The 27,585-nt window shown below is 32.0% G+C and overlaps 2 protein-coding genes across 2 annotated transcripts in view; one reads left to right on the top strand and one right to left on the bottom strand.

Moving 5' to 3' along the window:
- Positions 1–3,581: 3,581 nt before the first annotated feature.
- On the bottom strand, positions 3,582–8,798 carry LOC126549815 (uncharacterized). Its single transcript, XM_050200192.1, has one exon. It carries the CDS (start codon positions 8,796–8,798, stop codon positions 3,582–3,584), a length of 5,217 nt encoding a protein of 1,738 aa, XP_050056149.1.
- Positions 8,799–11,641: 2,843 nt separating this feature from the next.
- Positions 11,642–27,585, top strand: part of LOC114132540 (neprilysin-2) — a 23,382-nt gene continuing 7,438 nt past the window's right edge. The window contains exons 1-3 of the mRNA XM_027998024.2: positions 11,642–11,901; positions 12,228–12,314; positions 26,300–26,433. Of these exons, the coding sequence (XP_027853825.2) occupies positions 12,286–12,314; positions 26,300–26,433 (163 nt within the window). The 5' untranslated portion in view covers positions 11,642–11,901; positions 12,228–12,285. The remainder of the gene's footprint in view (positions 11,902–12,227; positions 12,315–26,299; positions 26,434–27,585) is intronic.

Here is a 27,585-nt window from a genome sequence, read left to right as displayed (position 1 = left end):
ATTGTCTATAGGTATCTCAATATCAAGCACTTAAGAGTTACATATACAAATAAGGATAGATAAATAGTTTTAAAGGACATTCGGTAATCGATATTTACGTAATTTTTTTTTTTTTAAATCCATTGTTTTTTTAAATATTCTACTTAGCACATAATAGCTATTTAATATTTTAGAATATTATAAAAACAGTATCTGCCTACAGTATAGTGTATCAAAAACATTGATCAAATGTGCGAGACTCTATCTCGATCAAAATCTTCTATCATAATAATTTACATATTAAATTTGATCTTACTTATAACATTGGCCTATAAATTTCGTTTTGCTTATTTTTTCACAGTGCACATACATAGGTATAAAATGTATTATTTGTATACATAATTTTGGTTGATAAATAATAGTACGAGTCGCGAGGTACAATCTATTGTATTGTTAGTTTAAAAATTACATATTAAATTATATTATTATAATACCTACTTAACTATAATATCATTACACTAAGTATCATCCCTAGTTTTTTGTTGTTATTATTTTCTCGATTTGTGTATGGACTTGTTGTAATTATTTTTTATATATTTAATGGGTATTTTATCAATAAAATCAATGGTTTTATTGATTTTATGTCTGGTATTCAGTACATGTTTTTTGTTCACATTATGTATACTCGTAGTAATACCAAAGGTCTATTATCGTTTTCTTTATAGTAAATTATTTCGTTATTAATACTAACATCAAAAATTATATTTGTCAAACATCAAAATCAAAACCAATATAATTAGCGATTAAAGCTAATTCGTCATCCGCCCACTAATAATTTAGATATACAATTTATATTTGGATGTATAAACCTATAATTTTTGAAATATTAGCCGATATTGTGATTATTTTATTGTGGCCATCATTTAATACATTGTAAATATAATATATTCAATAGCTATCAATTATTATCATCATTCACCGGTGAAATTTTTGCCTGGTTTGTAATTATTTAAAACTGTGTGTACATTATGACTTTCATTGTCCAGTGTATTAATTGTTACGTTCTTTAAATTATTTGGTTTAAAATTTCATATAATATTTACTATTTAGTACTTGTTCGTGTTTATCCTCATAGTAGTAGGGGATTCTAAACGTATAATTATAGATTATTTGATATTTCTTTAGTATATATTATTTAATATTTAACAACTCGGAAACAAATAATTTCAATTTTAATTCATATAGATAAATTAATTTTTTAAAAAAAATCCTATCCTCGAAAATGTATAAGGAAAAGGAAAAGTATTGTACCTACTACTACATTACATTTCTTAAATTTAAACATTAGAAAATATGATACTTATGTATATTATATATACTTAAAAATTGCAAATATCACGAATTAAATTAATTCATTTTAAAGGAAAATGAGAGTGAACATGCTTAACATTTTTAAAATAATATAATATTTTATTGTCTGTGAATTAAATCGTCTTTCGTAAAGGTTACGAAACCTGTACCACGCGCTATATAATTCGAGTACCCACATGAAAGTGTTTATTCATGAACTCCTCGTAGATAGTAAATAGTAATTTGAATTTATTTTCGTCTAAAAAACAAAACAAATAGGTACAACGCCCGCGTTTGATAACAATATGCACGCGTGTTTATGCGGTGAGCGCATTTATTATTCAGAATAGGTACCTATGTGCACACAAACAACGCTAATGTGTTAGTGTGCTCATCAATTGTGTACGAGGACACAAAAAATTATATGTTGCTAAAAAATAATTTTGTGCGTAATTATTGGTCAATTAACTTACAGTACAACTATAGTATTATACTTATGACTTATGACTTATTACTTAAAACATTCAAAAACAAAAAAAAAACGGATAAACCCATGCGTAGTGTGCATTACAACTTAAAATAACGTTTGAAAATACATAAAATATGTACCAAAGTCCAAAAGTTATATCAACAATTTTAAATAGGTATTACATGCATTTTACTAGTTTTAAGTAACATGATAAATCGACATATCATAACATTTTATACCTACATTTAGGTCTTTTCACCTTGTTAACGTATTCACTTATGAATTATGATCACAATATCACGAGTACATTAATATAATATAAGACGTATAACGGTATAGGTATTATAGTTATATGAAAATATACGACTTAATAATATTATAATAAAATTTAAAAAAATATTTTATCTTTGTAAATTTATAATTTATATATATTATTACAATTTACAGTAGAACACTAAATATTAACTACTCGCTTTAACGTGTGAAATTGATAAAATATGTTTTTGTTTATTCACTCGTACATTATTATATTATTCAAAAAATCAAAAACTTTTAGAAAGAAAACAGGCAAGATTTTCATCCACAACTGAAATTCACAAACGTCAAACAATAGAATTTTGTATCAATAATTTATCGAATATATACCAATTTTTTAAGCGATCTAATAAACTCATACAAACATTCGCATATACTCAGACGTAAATACTTATTGACATGATTGATTTTATATTATAACTTAGGAACATAGTGTACGGGCCGGGTACGGACAATAATAGCCCGTGATGCCCGGTCACCAAATGCTTCGTACGCTACAACTCACACAACCGACCGACCTGTGTATGTGTGTGTGGGTGTGTATAGCGACTCTAAGGAAGTGGACGGGGTCGCCGAGCAAGACCAAAGAGTGCTAGTGTGAAGTGGTGTGTGTAAGTGTGTATTATTGTGTGTGTGTATGAACTTATATGCTAGACGGATAGGTAACTCAATAATAAATAAATGGTAACTCAAATTAGAGGTATGGTAAAGGCTATAATATAGTAATAAAATTTACGGCCCTTTTGGCCCAACAAGTAAAAATATATATAAAAATGTAATATAAAGATTGCCGGTTTGGCACAACCAATAATAAAATAATATGTATAAAAAATAATAGTAATAATAACTCACAGACTTGTCGGTGCACTGCTGGCCAGCCGCTACCTAAAAACACCTATATAATAATTGCACACACACACACACGAAACAATTTAAATATAATACACTAAAAAATAAACGATATAGATAGGTAACAAATAATTTTAGGTATAAAGAATGGCGATTTGCGCCTGTAATATAATATAAATAACAAGTGGCGATTTGCGCCTGTAATATAATAAAATAAGTGGCGATTTGCGCCTGCAATATAATAAAATAAGTGGCGATTTGCGCCTGCAATATAATAAAATAAGTGGCGATTCGCGCCACAACATATAACGTATGATATAATAATAAACAACGCGGCGATTAGCGCACGACGAGGGCGTTATTCCGTTAACGCTGGAGAGAAGACTAACTTAATTATAATATTAAACGGACGATACCGCGATCGCGTAATTGCTATATTATTATATAATAATTCACAAACGACGAAATAATATAACAATAATTAACAAACGAAGATAACATAAATACAATAGAAAAAGTAAAACAAATATAGCGGACGGCATGCGAGTGTGTGTGTGTGTGTGTGTGTGTGTCGGACGGCCGGTTATCGCGTACTAGTCTGCGTTATTCGCATCTCATATTATTTGGGCGTCAACATCCTCCCCCCCGATGGAAGTTGGCTTTCATTGTTTACATCTCTTTCATGGACAGGCAATCTACATAATTTCGCAACTGGCCGACGCATTATTTTACCACTGGAATTACGTATGGATACAACCCTTACGTTTCCGTCACGACCTGGATGTAGCTCTATGACGCGTGCTAAGTGCCACTTGAGGGGTGGTAGGTTGTCTTCCTTGACAATTACTAAATCGTCTATGGCTATCTGGGCACATCCAGATGTCCACTTTCCTCGGATCTGTAATTGGGGTAAGTATTCCATCTGCCATCGTTTCCAGAAAGTTTGAAGAAGATGCTGTACAAATTTCCAGCGTCGCATTATATGTGGCTCTTCACCATTTAAATTGGGTTCTGGAACCGAAGTTACAGGCGCACCGAGTAGGAAGTGCGCTGGGGTCAGTGGCATGAAATCATTGGGGTCACTGCTCATAGGTGTCAATGGCCGGGAATTGAGGCAGGCTTCAATTTGACATAGCAGTGTACTGAGCTCACTTAGCGTTAGCTTTGTCTCCCCGGTAGTTCTAGTCAAATGATGCTTAGCGCTCTTAACTGCAGCTTCCCACAACCCTCCAAAATGAGGTGATGATGGTGGGTTAAAGCGCCAGGTAATCCCTTCATTGGCTAATTGTTTGTCGAGATGTTGAGTGTAGTTGGTTAATTCTTTATTTGCTCCAACGAAGTTTGTTCCGTTGTCACTCCACAATTCAGAGGGTTTTCCTCGTCTAGCAACAAATCGCCTTAAAGCCGCTATAAAGGCCTTGCTTGTTAAGTTTTCGACTACCTCTATATGAACCGCTCTTGTAGAAAAACACACGAAAATTGATATCCAAGCCTTTGTTCCTGAACGTCCCCTGATACCGCTACGGATAATTAACGGTCCTGCAAAGTCAACGCCTGTGTACGTGAAAGGGCGTGAACACTGTACTCTTTCCTTTGGTAAGGGCGCCATTATTGGGAATTGGAAAGTCGGTTTGCTCCGTACACATTTCACGCAATTTCGAACTGTTGAGCGAGCTAATAGCCTACCAGACAGTGGCCAATACAACTGCCTGATTTCCGCTAATAATAACTGGGGACCACAATGTAATAATTTCATGTGACAATCTGAAAATATCAACTGTGTAACCTTGTGATTGTATGGAAGAATTATTGGTTGTCTTTGGTCTTGTGAAAGATCGGCATTATCAAGACGACCCCCTACTACAATCATGCCATATCTTAACTTGATGTTCAATGACCTTAATTTGCTTCGACCAGAGATACCTTTATTTTTTAATAATGCATCATATTCCTCCATGAAAATTTCCCTTTGAGCATAAATTATTAGTCTTTGTTCAGCGACTATTAACTCCTTAACAGTCAGGTAGCGTATTAGTTGTGGGGCACGTTTGGCTTTTATAAATTCAATGAATCGTAGCATCCACGCAGTTGCTCGACGTAGGCGTTGCCAACTTGAGCACGAATCAACAAGCCTGTTCGGTGACTGCCCTGTTAAGAGAACGAAGCGTACGGTTTTCTGCTCTGGTAACTCTTCTCCAATTGGCAATGATACTTGTTCGGATATCCAACCTTCCTGATCATGGGATAGCCATTTTGGTCCACTCCACCACATCTCCATGCCTTTTATGGCGTGTGCCTTCACACCTCTCGATAACAAATCTGCTGGATTATCGTATGTCCTGACGTAGTACCATTGCTCAGTATTGGTAATATCTAAGATTTGTGAGATGCGGTTTGATACATAGGTTTTCAAACGAATAGATTGGCTATTCAACCATCCCAAAACTATGGTTGAATCTGTCCACAAATAAAATCTATGTACGTCAACCTTCCATGAATTGGCTACCTTCATTGCTAATTGAGCCAATATTAGTGCTCCCCCCAATTCTAGTCTAGGGATCGTGGCTCCCTTGAGAGGAGCGACTCGAGTAGATGCACATAATAATCTTGATTGCCATATTCCGCTTGGCAATTTACTCCGTACATAAATACATGCGCCATAGGCATTTTCTGATGCATCACAGAAACCGTGAAATTCGGTCCATACTCCTGCACATGCAACTGCCTTTCTTGGAATTTCCAGCGTTTTAAGTGTGTTAATATCTGACCAGTATTGGTGCCACTTTTGTACTATTTCGGCAGACAATGGACTATCCCAATCTGTTTTCACAAGCCATAGTTGCTGCAGAAAAATTTTTCCTATTACTAACACTGGAGCCAGGAAACCCAGTGGATCAAATATACTGTTTAGAGCGGACAGGAGACCACGTTTGGTTGTTTCACTATTCTTGCCAGAAATCGCTACATTAAATTGAAAGATATCTACCACTGGCTTCCAACCTAGGCCTAACGATTTGATTATGTCGTCCTCACCCAATTCTAACACAAATAACTCATCATCATTTGTGTTGTCGATTTGTTCGAGTAAAGATTTTGAGTTAGAACACCATTTTCGTAATGGCATTTTTGCTGAATCTAATATCCTTAAGATATTCTTCTGGAGACGTAAACACTCTTCTTCGGTTTGTGCCCCAGACATAAGGTCGTCCATATAAAAATCTGTTTGTACGGCCTTAGCTGCCTCTGGAAACTGACTGTTGAATTCTTCTGCTAGAACCGACAGACACTTTGTGGTCATGAATGAGGCCGAAGTTGTACCGTATGCAACTCTTGTCAGCCTGTAAGTCCGTAAAACTTCACTAGGAGTCGCCCTCCAGACTATACGCTGCAAGTTTCGGTCTTCTTCCGCAACCTCCACCTGTCGAAACATTTTCTCTACGTCAGCGGTGATAACGAATTGATGGCTTCTAAACCGACATAGGATCGAAAACAACTCTTCTTGGATACTCGGACCACACATTAAGACATCGTTTAGAGATATTCCTGATGAGCTCTTAGCTGATGCGTCGAACACTACTCGTACCTTTGTAGTTAGACTGGATGTTTTGACTATTGCATGGTGTGGTAGGTAAAATTGCCTTGATGTTGGAATTTTGTTTTCAATTACTTCTTCCATATGTCCCGTTTCTAAATATTGTGTCATGAATTTTACATACTCAGTACGTAAATGTTCATCTCGTGATAATTTCCTTTCGACGCTTATGAAGCGTGACGTGGCCATAGATATGCTGTTTCCTAGCTGGCTAACTTCTGGCTTAACAGGTAGACGAAGCACAAATCGACCATCGGCCTTCCTGATAGCAGTTTCTTCAAAGTGTTGTACTGTTTCTTGTTCTTCTATGTATCGCTTATTGGCTTTAGATAATCTACCGAAAAGTCCTTGCTCTGCTCTCATTGCTCGCCATTCGTCTTCTAACGACGCTCCAATACTTACTAAGCAATTAATGTTAAGTTCTCCAGTCATAACCCAGCCTAATTTTGTGGATTGTAACGAGAGATTACCGGCTTGAAGTTGAATCCTTTCTGAATCTAATAACTCAAAAAATATTCCTGCGCCCATTAACATATCAATGGTGCCTGCCTGATCGAAATGAGGGTCAGCTAACTGTGAAAGAATATTTTTGGCGATTCCCCAGCCGTCTGAGGGTTTTATACTTGACGATAATGTGTTGACAATTGATGGTAGTACGTAGCATGATAGGTTAGCCTGGAATGATGATACTCGAGAACAAACCTTGATATCTACCCTTGTGGTCGATTGTGTCCTACTTGACCCGATTCCGCTCACCGGCAATGCTACCCTTTCTCCTGATAGCTTGAGTACGTTTTGTAGCCTTTTGGATATAAAATTCACCTGAGCGCCGCTGTCTAGCACGGCGCGACATTTGAATTCCATACCATTCTTGTCCTTAACTATCACTTGTGCTGTGGCTAAAAATGCATAACGGTTCCCTGAGGACCATGACGTAGCTGATAATGCTCCAGCTGAAGATGATCCTCCTTCACTTGTATTATTAATCTTCTGATCGTCGGATACCCTTTGTGAGAAGTGTAGTAGAGTATTATGCTTCAACCCACACTCTCCACATGAGCCATTAGACTTGCATGTTTTCGTTGTGTGATATGCTGACAAGCAATTAAAACATAAACGAGTATCTCGTATAATATTTAGACGATCGTTTATACTCAGTTCCTTAAACTTGTCACACGCGTATATCCTATGCAGCCCTGTGCAGCAAGGACATTTTGAAGCTTGACTTTTTCCAGTGGCTAAAAATGCCATTTTAGTAGTTTTCTCAGACCTTCTTTGTCTACTGCCTGCTTGGTGTTGGCCTGTTGACATTAATTGACTATGAGATCGTGACTGTATTTCTGAGCTTGAATTTTCAAATGCAATACATCTTCTAGCTAAAAACCTTTCTATGTCTATATACTTGGGTAGCTGTGTGTCCTCTTGTCGAAGCTGCCACTCATGTGCTGTATTCTGGTCTAAACACCTTAAAACAATGGTAACTAACCATGCGTCCCACTGTTCTATTGGCTGACCTAAGGCCTTAAGCGCAGCTACATGACATCCAATATGTGAGTGCAGCAATTGTAATGCTTCTATGGAAGCGGTCTCTGCGCGAGGGGCATCAAGAAGCGCTCGTATGTGTGTCTGTATCACGAGGCTTCTGTTGTCATATCTCTGCTTGAGTCGTTCAGTAAACACCTCATAATTTCCATCGACCATCGGGATTGAACTAACGATATCTACAGCCGGGCCAGTCAAACAGGATCTTAAATAATATAATTTTTGCGCCGGAGCAAGTCCCTCATCATTGTGAACTAACGCGCAAAAAACATCATAAAATGCTTCCCAGTTTTCAATATCACCATTAAACGTGGGCAATGGAATAGGTGCTAATCTGACACGGTTTGTATTACTTGACGATCCAAATGATGCATTAGGGCCTACAGTACTTGATGAGCTTCGGGTGTTGATAATTTCTTGCATTTGAGATCTTGTCTCAAAGTAGTTTCCTTCAAATGACGCTCGTTCTTCTTCTTCCTTTTCCGGTTCTTCTGTAATCAACTCAATTTCGCATTGAACTGCGTCAAACTTTTTATTTATATTAGGCAATTCTTCTTGTCGAAATTCAAGGAGAGAAATAGACTGTTCATTATGATCAAACTCTTTAACAAAGTTGCGAAGTCGTGTTAACGAGGCCTTGACCACTCCACGTCTTTTTCTTAATGCGATCATTTGTTTTTCATTATCTTCATCGAGAGCCATCATGAAAATAATATACGATACTGGTTTACTCTAATACAATTACGACGAAATACTAAAACACGAGTACACGCACGTATACAGCAATATATTATCGCAGATCTCAATAAATACAACAAAATAAAGAAATATACAACAGTAATTGATAAGTTCTAAAACGGTATTTAGTTGACCTAGTTATTTTAGGTGAACTTTATATAGTAAAATAATTCGATTAATTCGTCCGAATACTCTTGATTCGTCTACGAAAAGTATAAATTGAAAATTATAATTATGACATATTAATAACAATGAAAATAATTGTTACGCATAACTCTTAGATAATACGATATCACGTCGAGGTCACCAAATGTACGGGCCGGGTACGGACAATAATAGCCCGTGATGCCCGGTCACCAAATGCTTCGTACGCTACAACTCACACAACCGACCGACCTGTGTATGTGTGTGTGGGTGTGTATAGCGACTCTAAGGAAGTGGACGGGGTCGCCGAGCAAGACCAAAGAGTGCTAGTGTGAAGTGGTGTGTGTAAGTGTGTATTATTGTGTGTGTGTATGAACTTATATGCTAGACGGATAGGTAACTCAATAATAAATAAATGGTAACTCAAATTAGAGGTATGGTAAAGGCTATAATATAGTAATAAAATTTACGGCCCTTTTGGCCCAACAAGTAAAAATATATATAAAAATGTAATATAAAGATTGCCGGTTTGGCACAACCAATAATAAAATAATATGTATAAAAATAATAGTAATAATAACTCACAGACTTGTCGGTGCACTGCTGGCCAGCCGCTACCTAAAAACACCTATATAATAATTGCACACACACACACACGAAACAATTTAAATATAATACACTAAAAAATAAACGATATAGATAGGTAACAAATAATTTTAGGTATAAAGAATGGCGATTTGCGCCTGTAATATAATATAAATAACAAGTGGCGATTTGCGCCTGTAATATAATAAAATAAGTGGCGATTTGCGCCTGCAATATAATAAAATAAGTGGCGATTTGCGCCTGCAATATAATAAAATAAGTGGCGATTCGCGCCACAACATATAACGTATGATATAATAATAAACAACGCGGCGATTAGCGCACGACGAGGGCGTTATTCCGTTAACGCTGGAGAGAAGACTAACTTAATTATAATATTAAACGGACGATACCGCGATCGCGTAATTGCTATATTATTATATAATAATTCACAAACGACGAAATAATATAACAATAATTAACAAACGAAGATAACATAAATACAATAGAAAAAGTAAAACAAATATAGCGGACGGCATGCGAGTGTGTGTGTGTGTGTGTGTGTGTGTCGGACGGCCGGTTATCGCGTACTAGTCTGCGTTATTCGCATCTCATATTATTTGGGCGTCAACACATAGTATGGCCTATGGACATATTGGACACATTTTTCTTTTCACATTCTAAAATTGTATATCTTCATAGAGCTTTAAAAAGTGACTCGTGTTATTTACCTATAACATGTTTGAAGATATTTATAAGGTATTTAAAAAAATGTTTTGAGTTGACTAGACAATTTACAAGCATAATACAGTATATAAGAATATTTTTATAAAATCATCATTTTAATTGACATAAATGAATTTCCCTATTCCCATTACAAGATACTATTTTTTATGATTTTTACACTTATTTATCATTAGGTATGTTTTTAATATTATCGATTTATATGTATATATTTTGTTGGTTTTAATGAAACTCTGAGAGCATATAAACTTCATCCATCAATGTATTTCGATATTTTGATTTAATCGTATGATTATCTAAAATAAATGTTCACAAATATTGAATATACTGTATAGAATGAACAAATTTTTCCTAAAAGAGTTTTAAACTTTCAAAACTAGTAACTATATGTTTTGAAGTGCATGATTCAACAACGGAAAAAAAATATTTTCAAGTGTCCTTAAAATTTGAAAACAAACAATAGGTTTGACATCCCCGGGCCCTGGACTATAAAGACCATAGATCCCAGGCTTGGTATACCAAGGTCGTATAGATGTAGGTACCCATTGAAATGATGAGTGACGTAGCCAATATAGCCACACATTTCAATTGATCAACAATTTTTTTCAAATTTATTTTTAAGTTATGTGTACAAACATTTATACAGTTATGTGCATATAAAAACAAGTTTTTGAAACAATTTCAAGTATATTTCTCTGAACAATTATTATTTATATAAATATAATAATTATAATAATTACTATCTGCAGTGTAACATTTCAAAATGTTTTATTACTATAAATTCTCATGCATAGATGTTTATTTAAGAGTTAAGTCTTTAGATCATATCTATAAACCTGTATATTGATAGGTATAGCTTCCGAAAAATTTGTTTCATATATACCTATTACAGTTTTCACCGTACAACATTAATCATAACAAGAAAAATATCATTATTCACCTGTAAAATTAAAACATATTAATTAATAACGCACCTACAAAGTTCACTATTTTAGAACGGAAATTTTTTTTTTTTATTTTTTTTTTTTATCTTTTTTAATGGCCGATTTAAATGGGTATTAAAATCGCACCCTTTACACTCCCACCACCATAAAAATTATACATAGTAACTACTAGTAACTACTACTCCGATAATACGAAACATCTCGCATACAATAATAACATATAACGTAACGTATTTATCGGTCGGTGGACGCGGTGTCCTTGGAGTGGGGCGCGTCGTTGAGGGGGGGTAGGCGTTTTGGACCCGAAAGTTTCAGGTGCGGCCACGTCTGCGGAAGAGGCGCGTAAAAAAACGATCAAATGCGACGAAAATTTTATATAATACGAGTTGTACGCTCTCCCGCTGCCATTGCACCGTCGCGACACGACCGCGCCGCGTCCGTAGTCCGTCGTCGCAGTCTCTCGGGCCGTCACTCTCGTCACGCCGGCCGTCGGACGCAGTACCTATATATAACATAACGCTGCACCAACTACGCGACATCACGCGCTCCGCTTTCGACGCGCCACCGCCGCCGCCGGTGCACGAAGCCACTGTATACTATTATTGTGAAAATATTTTTCCTAGACTCGTATTTTTCGATTATTTTTGGAGGTGTGTAACGATATTTAAGTAAAAAAAAAAAAAAATCATAATATTAATAATAATCATTGAGTGTAGATAATATATAATATATAATACGACATATAACATTATCTATGCCCGATGATGCTGTGCACGCCGACGCCGGTCGAGATCTGAATTTGCGGTTTTTCCAAAAAAATTCGAATAATTTGCAAAACTCACGGCTGGCCCGGCTGTGTTTACTAACGGTCGGGCAAAGACCGAGTGTCATCGTACAATTATAATCATTATTGCTATTTTGTTGTTGGTATAATATTATATTCAATTGTTAAACATTATAATATTATTATCAATAGGTAGCGTGGAATCCGACGACACAGATAACCGCATTACATAACACCTTCAGCATTCAAAATGACCAATCAACCAACCATAGTGATCAAGTAAATATATATATATTTTTAATAATTTGTAGTTGCATTATAATATTTAAGTGGGTAGTATATTATATCATTATAACTAGAGCTCAAACTCTGTTGCACTCGCATGATTTTTTTTTTGCTTTCAAGATTTATTGCTGGCTAGTCTTAAGTTACTTACCATTTGTAGTAACCACTTATTTACAGATTTATTTATTTATTTATTATACATTAAGGACATAATATTTACTATTTCTCTATTTTACTATTTTTTGTTGTGTACGTTTGATGATTTTTGCTCAAATTTTGTGGAGTTAATATATTAATGTTCAATACAGTGGTAAATTTGTAATTTACCCGGTTGAAAACTGCTTAGTTTAAGAATTAGATAATTGGATTTGAAATTTTCATCTTGTAGCTAATAATACATTTCATACTTAAACCCCATATTTAATTTTTAATAATCTATTGCAATTGTAAAGATAAAATAATTGTATTGATATTTTGTATCAATGTAAAACAGTATTTAATATTAAATATTACTTAATATTTAATCTAACTTTAACGATTAAAAATATTATACCGGTATACGGATTGTGAGGCTAGTTTGTTTTTACGTATCAAAAACAGAATTATTAATTTTCATTACGTATTTTCGAATTGCGTATAATATTATCATATAAGTTTTTAAGTTCAGGATACAGAAGATATATAAATATAACCATTTTATAATATATCAATGTGCCTTTATACTTAGTTAAACATAAAATGTATATATATAGGTATGCCCTTGTGTCAATGCGTGTCGTGTATACTATTATACTTTCGGGGTGGCCGATGACTAAAGCTTCATGAGTCGCTACGTTAAATGCGACGTGAATAATATAACAAAAGTATAAAAAATCACTTCATCACAACATCGCTCTTAAAAGTTGGATCAGGTTACGGTAGTAAGGTTCAAAACAAAAAAAAAATACTCTTAAAATTATGTTTATCGTCGAGTTCATGTAGGTAGGTAATTTTTAAAAAAAAATTTTTTTTATTATCCGACTATGAAAACAATTAATCTTGACAATTTAAAATGAAAACATAAAAAACTGAATCTAGTGGACGTTCTATTAAAAACCACTCTTTCTTCATTTTTTTTTTTCAGGAAAGTAAAAACAATTTTTAACTTTCCACACTTTTTCACGTCGAATTATTTGATTTTTTTTTTTACAGTATGTAACTTTTTATTTGATCAATGTTTAATATATAGTTACATAAATCGTATTATTTTAAAGATAATTTCATTTTGTACAATGTTACACAATAGTAGTAATAATAAACATGTCACTCAGTAGCGATGTATTTAGTTGAACATCAGCTGTACATATTAATTGTTTTATTTTATAATAATTATCAAATGTGCTACCTTTAATATCATTTTACCGATACATTTTTTAATTTCTATACTAAAAACACATCATATATCATAGGTATGTGGATCAATTTTTTAGTAAGCCTTGTCATGTTTTTCTCCCCCGCAATTGTGCATCTTATTACATGGGACATATATTATAAACACCTAGATATTGGATTGACGATTTTAGTCATATTTCTATCTCTAATTATTATTTTGAGTTTTCTTTGCATGATTTTTTCGGTTGGCCGGTCTAAAAGATTTATTATTCTTTTTTACTCTTGTTATTATAAATATGTTCTATTTTTACAATTGGCTTAATTAAGTATGTTAATACTAAAAAAGTGTACATAATGAAAATATGTAAGTATGCACATTACCTATTAGATGTATTTGTACAACAATCGACTTAGCAGTTTTACCATATTTTCCGAAACCACAATTCTAGTCACGAAATCATAATAATTATTATATTATTTTTATAAACGTGTTATCGATGATCACACACTACTATTAAAATGTTAATTTTACAAAATTCGGTTTCACAGCGCAACGCACTTTATCATATATTTTATACCGCACCATAGATAAGTCTTAAATGAAGCTGTAGCCTCACATTTCGCAATTTTCTTAGTTACCGGTTGTAAAACAAACTGCGCACGTATAAAAATATTATAAAATTAAATATATGTGTAAAAAAAAAACATAAATATTTAAAGTCCGAAACATATTGCCGTTATAATTTAAATATAATAATTCTGTAATTGGTTAAAATAAAATATTTTGCCAGCCTAAGTACAGTAAATACAGTACACAAAACTTAGGTACTACTTCCATTCGTCATATTTTGACGTGCAAGGTACACAGTACCTACCTTAGATATATTGTACACATTACAATAGTCATATCATTAATTACCATGTGTTCCAATCGCTTATTGACCTGAATCTATACGCAACTTTACTGTCAAAGAATAGACTATCAGCTATTGAATATAATAGTATACAGCCGTTACATGATTTCCCTAAATTTCATATCGGTACTTTGACCGTTTTTGACTTTATTCTGAACTATTTAAATATCCACATGTGATTCATGTACATATTTATATAATATAGATAAATAATCTTGATGAGCTAAGAATCATCGTTTATTACTTTAGCCATTGTCTTAGCGATTTTTACAATCGACGATCGGATCGTAGTTTTGCAAGGTTCTACAATACTATTCAGGCATTAGTGTTTCCATAGATTGTAACATATAATAAAATAATATAAGGCATAGATACTCTCGAACAACTTAAGCACAAAAATAGCTCGTCAATCCGAGATTGATCACGATGATTTTTTTTTTTACTGAATTAATGATTAAATATAAATATCATGAGTGTTGGAACAAATATAATAAATCGCAGGTTCTTCTTCAAGAATTAAACTTTGTCAACTCGTATAGTTCATTGATTTACTCGTATATTAAATAATTCCGTATAGATTTGATCATTCGAGTAGAACCATTTAAATTATATTATCTAAAATGACCTCTCTTCGACGATAAAATGTACGTTCATAGTCAGACACCCGGAAATTTAATATGGCTACGGAAAAAAATTAATGGAACATAATATACTTAATGCGATACGTGTGCCTTCGCTTTCAAAAGTTCCTACATGTGAACGGCGTACAATATTAATGTAGCGTATTACTGGCGTGATGTACATAATAATATTATATATGAATAATTAGATGTCGGCGGTGGATCTAATCGCCGTCGAGACGTCGCACTAGAGACTTTCTCACGTTGTGGTTTTCAACACGGCGGCGAGGCGTCAAAATTAATATTATATTATATTATATAAATAGTATCTTAAGTGGGTATAGAGACGTATCGCTTAACAACAACAACAATAATAATAACGGACATGCGTATAATATTATGATATATACTTGCGGTGTACGTTAATATATTTAAATTTATTTTTGCATTCGTGAAAACGCACAAAAAGTTTGGCCATTGAATCTGGCGCCGTTCACGGCGTACCGCGAAGTAGGTACACGAGAAGCGACCGCGGGCGAACGAAAAACGTGACGAATCCGACGCCAATGTATCAATACGGATTCATTATTATAATATGTATATCCGTCTATGATCTATTATAGTACTTACCTGTATAACATAATATACCTAATAATATATATAAAAGGCACCTACTGACAAAACTTTCGATATTTTGCATCTGGCACGACGTTGCGGTTTACTTGTTTTGCATTTCGAAAGAATAACATGATATATTATAATATTATCTACTTAACACATATGGAACATGAAAAACGCCGCGCGATATGATGGATTTTGTTTTATCTATTTTACGCGTATTTTCTCGAGATATGCAACACTAATAATATGCTTTCTAAAAGTTTTACACTAATGGAAATTTAAATACGAACTGCACAGAAGCGTAAGTGTAAGTATAATATACAACATTCGTATCGAAACCTGCTAACCTACATTACCGAAACAGTATACTATATATATGTGTTACCTACGAACGTTGTATTAATCGCACGTGTCGACATCGACAGGAATAACGTCTAACGACAACATCACGTGGATACAGCCAGTAAAATGTATCTCTGTATAACATTGAACGCCAAGTTCACTCAGCAGTGCAAAGTATATTATAAGCATTTTATAAACTTTTTCCCCAGAACAATATCCATCATTCCATTATTCCAAGGTATCCCCTATATGTTAAAGTGTTAGACAATATTAACTCTAACACAAATACGATATTATCAATTGTCTATAGTGTTTTGTTTTCAGTGATTGCCAGAAAATAGTATGGCTAGAAAAAAGGATATTTTATAATGATCCATATTTTGGTGTTCGTTTACTGTTTCGATTTAACTAAACGCGGGAGACGTTATGTTACGTTACTCGATAGACTTAAACAAATTCGAGACAACTGATTTTAAAACTGATTGGTTTTCAATATTATGATTACAACACCGCAATTTACTCCAACGATAATAGGTTGCTGTGCACTTTCAATGATGTCATATTGTTATATAGGTAGGTAGTGATAGTTTCAGACGATGAGCTCTAAAAAATTCAGCTGATGAATTAACGCAAAGTCATCATAAACGACACCGGCGGTATTATATCACTGCAATTCGCGTCGTTATTTCACGTGTATGTATTGTTATCGTAGAAACCCACAACGCTTATATAACTATGGCATAATGTGATATGTATATTATAGAGATCGATCGTAAATAGACGTTCATAATCGTCGTTTAACAATATAATATAACGAGTGATTAGATCGGTTTTTCTAATAAATTTAATTTTAAACAATATTATGCTCATGTGTATAATATTATTAAAAGAATTTGCCGCGGATAGCGAGAGTTTAGAGAAAGCCTCTGGTTATTGGTTATATTGTTAATATTACTATATATTTGTATATATATAAAAAAAAAAATTATAACAAAACACATACATCAGACGTCCTTATAGGTTCTTCATATTTTTGACTTGAATGAGTGGAAGAGAAAGTGATTAAAACTGTTTATTTCGATCATATACCAAATATATTAATATAAAATCAATACAATGAAAATCGTGTATTGTAGGCTGTCTAATCTCGTTATTTGTTACAACCTACACGGTCGAGAATAAAAAGTAAATGTCAACTTAAACGTACTTTCGTATTTTTTTTTTCATTAGGTATATTAAGTTAATGTGGATTCAAATCTCTTTTATTAGTTACCCTAGCTGGGAATCGGAAAGAAATCGTTCAACAAATATTATTTGTCTCATATTTTATACTCTTATCATTGAAATTAGATTGTATATTTTATTGTATCAACGACAAAAACATCATAATTTAATAAAAATCGCATTGTTGCATTCTATTGTTAAAATTGGAAAATATGTTATTTTTATTTTTTGTCATACTCTGTATTTTTATATTTATATGTGATAACTTTAAATGAACGTTATAATCATCGAAATTTTTCACAAGTTTTTTTTTTTGATAATAATTGGTAATAACATAGTGGTTAGAAGTACCTCTATATCACTATATAGTCACTACCTCTACTTACCTACGGTATTGTGATTATATTATAACTTCCTGTAAAACATTTAACAGCGACATTAATTAACTATTATGTATTAACATTGGACATAATATGTTGTTATATATTGACATATTCCAAACAGTATGACGTAAAAGTATCCGAAACGCATCCATACAAAATAACTACAGCGCGGTGCTTGTAATGTGTAAGACTGAAATCGTGATCGTGTGCAAAACAGTTTCGATATATCAATTTCAATTTTAATTCTCTGTAGCAGTGTTATAGCTGTCCGGACGTTGTGTTAAGTTTGTGGATACGAATCTATAGCCAATGATAAATGAGGTAAATTGTGTTCGTGTCGTTGACCGATTATTATTATTTATTGTATTTATGTATCGTTAGAACTCTGCAATATTCTAATGTAGGGTCGAATTAAACGAGTACGATGAATCCGGTTTTCTCGCGAGATTGCGATAAGATGAGAGACATTTGGACCATGTCCAGGAGGTTCGGGTTCGCAGAAGACTTTACAATATTATATTATTTACCTCGTGACCGTGAGGCTTGTTGTTTCAGGACCATGGAACAGACCAAGGTCTTTTATGAATATTTAAATCCAAACAATTATTATCGTACGTGAATGCATAGGCACAGCATGTACCCATCGTTTGTTCTTTGCCAAACAATTCCGCATATTATATTCGTATGTTTTGTATTATTTTAGTATGTCGAAACCCGCGATGTACAGTATAATTACACTCAAATTATAAAATTACGGACTGGAAAAAAAAGAACAAACAAAAAGAATTATTCTAAATAAGATACCTAACATGATTATAAACGATGCGTGAACAAAATACTATTCAAAATAAATATTTTATGCTCGTTTAATTTATTTTAGGTATTGTTAATACGCATGCTAAATATTTGGTACACACTACTAATGTATAAAAATTTTAAAACATCATACAGACGAACGTTGGTATATTATACCTATCGAATAATCAAATTACGTTAAAGTCTTACAACTACAGCGTCGTATATAATATATTATTATCGATTAAACATTTTATTTCTATTTAGTTTTCACTATTTTAATAACCGAAGTAGTTTTATGGTTTTAGTCTGAAAATGTATATACGGATTAAAAAAAATATGGACCAAATATTTTTTTAACAAATAAAATGCCTATCACGAGTTTTTTTATTATTGTTATTACATCATATCGCTTTTAACTGACGGTAAATAAAAATAGGTATATAATAAGCAATAACTTTTAACAAATAACCTAACATTTAGACGTTGGAATTCAAGTGAGGCTGTACAAGGTTTTTATTATTTGAATCGAAATCGCATTTTTTGTATCAATAATTATCTTTACACTACAATAAGCTGCAGTTTGTAAAACAAACGATAATATGACAAAAGTAAAAATAGGTCGAGTCATTGATTAAAAATGCATACTAATATATAATATTTAATCAATGGTTGAGTAGTAATAGAGAACCATTAGATTTTTTGTTAAAGACGAGATACCTATCAATGTTTTATAAGAAACAGAGCCGTGTGGTGGGGGGCCTAGGGGACATGTGCCCCAGGCGCATGGTTTAAACTGTTTAAAGGGGGCGCCAAAAATTTTTTTAGAGTATTAGGGAGCTAATATTTTTAATTTTGCCCCGGGCGCTATAAATCTTAACGGCACGACCCTGATAAGGAAACATAATAACATTGTATTATATTTTATTCGAACACCACATCTGTATTTATTATACACAAAATACGAAAACAAAACATTGTTTTTAAAGTCAAGCCTTTCGGCACTTTATAATAAATATTAGTACCATAAAAGTAATTTTAAAACAATAATTTAAAAAAAAAAAATGTTTTCAAACAATAGTATTTAAGTAGAAAAAAATATCAATTATTTTACCTAAGGGTTGTTATAGCTGTTGTATCTGATTGATTTGGTTAGTCTATTATACTAATAATTTTTCTTAAGAATTAAAAAAATTAAGCTAAAATACAAGTGAATGTAATTTAATACAATAGATTTTTATACTATGGACTAGCTGAGGTTTTTTTTGTGAAAGTAATAAATTTTGTCATTGTTTATAATCAAATAAATAAAAAATAGTGTGATCATAAATGTTTGATGGTTTTACGACTAATTAAAATTCAAAGAGCGATCTTTCTTGGTTTGATTATCTATCAATTCGGTCAATGTCAAACGTTTTCAGAATGAAAAATCGAAAATGTGCATAATCGTACGTTTAAATTGTTTGATTTTAATAAATATTTCAATTTAAATACTAAAGTGAATACAAATTTAAAATATTAATTTTGTTGTTGACGTCATAAATATATATATTTCTTATTCATATAATATGTGTTTATATAATAACCACAACAATTAAACAGAATTCCATTTTGCTTTACAAATACGGGATAATGCGTCTATAGTAATTATATAATCAATATGAATGATATATGGTGTATAATATTATTGTTGAGATTATTCTGGCATGATATTATAAAGGATCACGTATTCATACTTATATTATTTTAATGTTCTAATTACATATTTTTAATATGTGATCATTTGTAACTCCGTATTAAACCGAGCATCGTCATAATGTTTCAATATTTTAATGTTTTTAAATTTTAACAACAGTCGGTACGCATTTTAATTGATCGCTATTTGAACATAATAGTATAACGTTTTATCATAACGTGTTAATTATTAATTTTATGATATCGATCAACAATAATGAAATCGATAAGTTTTCCAAACGAAAGAACAAAGTCAATATAGTGTTATAAGTTTATAAAAAAACATCGACTAGTAAAACAATTTTATTGTGTAACGAATATAATTTCCAGCTCGTTTTATCCTCAGAATGAGCTGTTTTAATGTTTATAGATAGTTTATTATTACTACCGGCTATCAAACGATTATACTTACATAATATTCGCGTATTATATTATTATATAGAATTTATCATGTTATACTCGATCAATAATGACTCTCGATGTACACAATATTATTATAGCCATAACTTGATATAATATTTATGGGCCTTGTAACATAAGTATTATCGTCGACGTGAACAAATGGCACAACCTAAACTGCTATTTATATTTAAACTAAGTTCTCAATTACTGTCACACAACATAATAATCAAGGGTCGTGAGTCGTGTCACGTGTTGCCCACTGTAATACTAATATTGTAATCTAAATTGTTATGTATGTAATAATATTATTATATTCTGTACATAGTTTTATATTATATCAACCGACAACGTGTGGGACTTTCATTAATAGTATTAATAATATCGTTTTTAACTGTAGGTTTTTTTCAATTAAAAATTTAAAACACCAGTTCGGGTCACTAGTTATGGCCGCGATGGCGGTTTTTGCGCCGCACAATTTGAAGGATAGAAAGCAATTGGCCGGAACGTCTCTATTCTGAGGCCAAAGGTTGTCTCGGAGAAGTCTGCGAAGAATAAGAAACACATTTGAAAATATTTAATTAAGTGACCTTAACCGGTGTTTAAAAAACATCGTTTTAGCTAATATACGAATTAAAGAGATACCTACCTATCTAAAAAAAACCACGAAATTATTAAAACCAAATCAATTTGTGTAACTACATACGCTCTATCAACGTATTTAGCTCAAAGTGAAAGTCATAGCCTATTGTCAGAACTAAATGAATTATCATTTTATACTGTAATTAAACTAAATATTAAAAAAAAAAAACCTTTTAATTAGGTTTTATCTACAGTGTTTAGTATATAACGCGTTAATACGTGTTTAGCAAGTTACAAGTTGCAACTTGTTGAACTGTTGAAGTATAAGATTTTTAATACAATGATGTCATTATTGTTATCTACATTTTAATCCCAGTACGTGTTAGAGAAAATGAAAAACAATTTAAAATTAAGAGTAACGTTGAAATTGAAAAACGAAACTGGATTGTTTCACTAATTGATAAATTGATTTAGTGAAAAAAATCTATGAAAATATATTATATAAAATAAATAATAATCATAACAATATAACAATAATGTGATTCTTCAACGATGAACGCGGTGAAAATATAGTGAAGGACGATGACATTTGTTAAAACTAGCACGCAATATACTGTTGAGCGTAATATCGTAGCTATTAAGGTATATAGTTTATAGCTAATTGACTAATTGAGGTGTCGTTAAATATTTTCATGTACTCTGTGTCGGCGATAAGAATAATCGGGAATACATATTAACATTTGAAAAATTATAAATTCAGTTAATACCTCATATCGTACAAATTTTATGCTTCTTTAAAAAAATACAATAAACATTTAATAATAATTATAATTTATACATAAATTCGCATAAATGTAATAATTAATGAACGTTTGTGGTCTTAAAATTAATATTTTTTTACTTAAAACAACTAAACTTACTGAAACAAACGAGACGTGTTAAAATATTCTTATTACTATTTTACACCGTGAACAAAATAAAATTAAACGCATCAAATTAAAAACCAACGGCTACAATAATCATTTATTGCTAAAATTGCAGTTATAAAAATTCGTGATTACCTTTAAAATATAATACTCGCTTGCAGACGTGATGATTTGATGACCTTGTTCGAATTTCCAATCGAATATCTATAAAATATCTTACGGAAATGTAATCATTTTGCATATTGCATTTTGCGTTTATACTAAAAACGTAAACTGTAATCACTTTTTTGATTGATATTTAATCAATATAATAAGGTAAATTTTTCACGCAATATTTTCAATAATATACTACACGTGTATTACCTACATATAATCCATTTTAATTTCATATTTTTATTTTTTACTCAATAATTTTCTTCAGAGAACGTTTTCCAACCGTGACAAAATAATACTATCACGAACCTTGAATCAGTCTCGTCTGTCCCGACGAGAGATTATGTTATCAAAATTTGCTGTTGCAAACAGCACATTTTAAGTTAAATCTAATATATTATATTTAAACGAATACATATTTTTTTTACTTATCATGTATTTCATGTTAATATGTTATACTAATAGCTACAACATAATAGGTACAGTCAATAATATATGTCAGTGCAGCACCCAAGTGGATGGACTTTCTTGGTCATTAGTCAGAGTAAATTTACATTTGACCCGACCCGATTAGATTATACTACAAAAGCATGCGTATAAACCGCTACCGTGTACCTAGTAAATGATTTAAACCTCTCAATCTATACGAAACGAGACGACCATATTATAGAATTTTGTCCAAAACGTATAATTATATGGTAATGTATGATTTTTACGATTTAATTTGAATTTCGGTAAATTCTGCGCAAATGCAATACCTAGTTACTATTTCGAGTTTTTTTTTTACAAATATAGGTACGTCAAACGGCTTTTTAAAATTTAATTTCCTTTTTCTTGCTGACCAAACTCGTTCCCCGGTCACTGATCTTGAAGTAGTCCAAACTGGTCAGGACGGTGTGTCTTCGCGCTTAATACCATGTGTAATAAAATTGTGGTAGTAACCAATATAATAAAATATGAATTATGGTGCCAAATTGTATGCTTTGTCCTTCTTTTTTTGTGTCCAGCTTTTAGTCATAAAAAAACTTTATACTTTCATCAAATGGGAAAATATATATATTATAATATAAATAACATGTATCTGTACGTTCTACAATAAAATATCATAATATCATAAATATATGATACTAAATGTCACAAATTTACGATATCTATTAAAGTATAATTTAATATATGTTTGGAAACGGTTATTGCAGCCTGTTTTTGATAACATATTATATTGTGTACACAATTCGTCAATGCGTATAATCGTCAAAATATACAGAACCAAAATACATAACGTCGCGTTCGCATGGCTACAACAGCCTACACGGAGCGTCCAGAATAAAACATTTAGTGCATTACAATATTTACAATTCGACGTTCGTCGGTAATCCGATTGCGAATTCGATTTGAAAACGAATCTTCGTTCTAAGACTTTGCTTCTGTTTTTGACAACTCGCTTTACTCAAGTCGGTGAACATCACATTTGATGATCGTTATATGCGGAGGCATTTAAAATGGTATACGATAATAATAATATTATGTTTAATATGATGACTATTATGTGGGTATGAGTCTTTTCCTGTTTTCACTTTTTCGTTTTTTTTTCTCTTTGGTTTTTGATTTTCGGCAAAAAAAAAAATAATAATAATAATAATAAAGTAATCGCACACAGTGGCCGTTTAATTACATGGGGGTATGGTCGATTGGTCATGGTCGATTTCACGTATTCAGGTTCGTCATAATTTTCACCGAATACAATACGTTTTATGAATATAATATTATTATTACTGTTATACACGGCTATATCCGCCGCAATTGATTTACATAAATCATATAATATAAATCAACACTATAGTGCTCGCGCGTAATAGTGTAGTGTGCAGCGATCGTTTCCTCTTAACGTTTTTACTGAAGTTTCCCGAAATTAATAATCACCGACACACATCATTATACCACCGGTTTACTGCATGTGCACAACTAATATTTCAGCATATTAACAATAATATGGTACAGGTACATACGTGCCCAACTATTATAAATGATAAAAATCGGAATTATAATACAATCATTACGACGGACGACGGTTATTTATCGAAAACCAGCATATCATTTAAAAAACATTATTTAGAATTATTAATTAATAAAAAATAATTCGAGTAGAACATGTCTATTGTAACATATTATTCGTATGATATAAATGATAATACGTCATCAGTGGTCTGATGATTTCTTTATCGGTCTCCAAAAATAATCAAATTGCACGCGCGTGTAGGTAATATACAAACGAATAATGATGTATGAAATACGAATTAAAAATCTGAATACATATATGTATAACTTATACTCGTCCGATTTAATGATGCGACTTGTTGGTTAAAAAAAATCGAATTTAACATAGGTAATAGTATAATTTTTATACTTAAATTTACACATAGTTGTTTTTAATTATTGGCAGTGCACACATTATTCCAATGCACATTTTATAATATAATGAGTTATAAGATGTCCATATATATTTTTAATCTAACTAAAAATGTTAATTGATTTAAAATTCTCAAGGCCCGTATATGACAAACACATGACAGAATAGTCTTCCTATTTATTCAGTATAAAATATTAAAATACTGTAATATATCTTCTATCATATTATTTTATTATCTTTAGCACCATGGATACAAAGTATAGCCCGACATGGCGCACCTGTAAGATTTGAATACGTACAATAATAGTCACAGCCTCTTGGACTCACGGTCAACACTAAATTTGCTCTTCCGTCTATATTGTACTCAAACAGACCGATTCCGAAGCGCGTGTATAACACATATTATATAAAGAAATTCGTTTATTGGATCGACTACACCAGTTAATGGGATCAATTAAAACACGTAATCGAATAAATAATAACTTGTATACATACATAATTAGATACGATTTTCAATATATTTTTTTTTGATTTATCTCTATAATTATTATTAAATACCAATGTATGACAAATAGTGAATATAAGTTATATGAAATAATACTTTATAGATAAATAAATAGGAATGAATCATAAATTATAACTTTATACGTATACAGGGCCTAATTTCTCAATTCCACTGGAAAATCGTTCATAATTATAAAATATTTAATGTTTTTATTCTTGGACCGTATAGACTTATTGACTCATGAGTCAAATGCATTCGATTAATGGATTCAAACAATTGCGTCTGACTCTAATGTGACTCGAATAAGGCATAACATGATTAACGGTTACCATATTTAAATTTAAACGAATTAAATAATTTCAATTGTTATCAAATCTATTATGTATAGACATTCACTGCATGTCATAATTATAGGCATTCACGTACCTATCTCATGAAGACGTGGAACACGATACAATCCATTGTCAGTTAAGTATTATTGTGCAGTTGTGCGAGCTGTAATATAATATTATGATAAATTCTAATAAATAATATGATTGGCGATTTTTCCTCGTTACGCGTAAGAAAACTACAACAGCGATAATCGGCATTAAAAACCTCCTACGTGATATTATAATAATATTACAATAAATATATTGGCATATTTTGCAGCAGTCAATCGCGTAGAATTGGCGTCTTGATTTTTTCCTGTATTTCACATCGAAAAAGTTTGCCATATTTTACTACTACCTATAAAACATTATTACAATATAACACTATAATGCAAACGTGTATTTTATCAATAAACACGTTAAGTTTTTACCTGTACATTGTAAATAATAATAATTAACAAATCGTCGTTATAACCGTTTACTCTTACTACTCGGAAGAAGATTATAATATATTATATTATTATACCCGTCTTGTCATAAATTTCGCACGCGCGCGCGCACACACACGCATTACACGTGTATTTAAATATTTTATTAACTCGGATTAATGGTTGATTTTTGCTCTGTTTCAGAAATCCGACATGGTGGAAGAGGAGGACGAACTTGGAAAGGAATCTGACTATCGTCGCCGGTGGAATGCTATTGGCTTCCTCGTTTCTGGCCCTAGCTCTTTCCACGTTGTACTTCAACCATAGCTGCAACATGGGTAAGACGAAAAAAATTTTATGTCGCTTAAACCCTACGACGGTATTACAAACGTAAACGATGATAAAATACAAATAGTTACAATAGTATTACAATTATACATGAAATACGCGTATATCGATTAATGTCGTGCCATAGATAGATGGTAGGTACAAAGTATATCCACAACACAATAATACGACACATTTAAATTTCAATGTACTTATTATATTTCATACTTTTTAAATCCTCTAGACACACCCTATAATGTACCTACTTATATATTTTACGCTACAATAGTACTTACAACGATATTATACGATTCACGGTACGGAGTCGATGCCGATATAAGATGCATATAATAATGGAATATAACATTATTATACATTATCACGTAACTATAATATGACCCGTAAATATTATGTGTTAAAAATAAAACCTACCCGGTAAACTAGTTCCACAAACGATGGTGCATAATATTTAAAATTAAAAAACCCGTTGTTGTACTCTATATACCTAATAACGGTAACGGAGCAACAAACGTGTCCGCTAAAATAAGACTTAAACTCGCGCAGAAACCGGTGTTGGTGCCAAACGGTAATAATTACCAGCTTATTAATCGTATTCACCGCCGAAGTTTTTACTTGTTGGGTGGTTGTTATTTTCTAACGTAGAAATCTTACTGCGGCGAAGTGTAAAACGAAATATTAATCTTATACGTGAAAATGAAAACTTAAAAAAAAACACGCTTGTGTAGATCAACGACGACCGCGGGGAGCCGGTCAAATAGGATTGACAGGAAATTTATAATTTTTCGATTTCCGCAGTGAATAATATTATGATATACCTCGTGTAATATTATTACCGTTCTCTAAATAGTTACAAAATCACGTAAATAAGAATATTTAATGATAATTTTCTCGAAATCCCGGAAGATTTTCGTGTTTATCATATTTTTACAATGTTTTTTTTTTTCAGAAGAATTTATTACGGTAGTTAACATTTATGTACCTACGTGTAATCATTTCATCATTTAATTTGTGTATATAAATATAACCTATGTGGCTTATATAAAAGCCTTGAACATTAAATGATGTTCATATAGTATCACAATAAATATATAGCCATCAGTTCCTACATGTCTATGCAGCACATGATTAAAATAAAAAACACA

The sequence above is a fragment of the Aphis gossypii genome, chromosome 2 (assembly GCF_020184175.1).
Source record: "Aphis gossypii isolate Hap1 chromosome 2, ASM2018417v2, whole genome shotgun sequence".
NCBI lineage: Eukaryota > Metazoa > Arthropoda > Insecta > Hemiptera > Aphididae > Aphis > Aphis gossypii.
Note: the sequence above shows the minus strand (reverse complement) of the source record. Positions and strands in the feature narration are given on the sequence as shown.

Excerpts from the sequence above, each read along its gene's own strand:
- LOC126549815 (XM_050200192.1), bottom strand. The coding sequence starts at position 8,798 with ATGGCTCTCGATGAAGATAATGAAAAACAAATGATCGCATTAAGAAAA.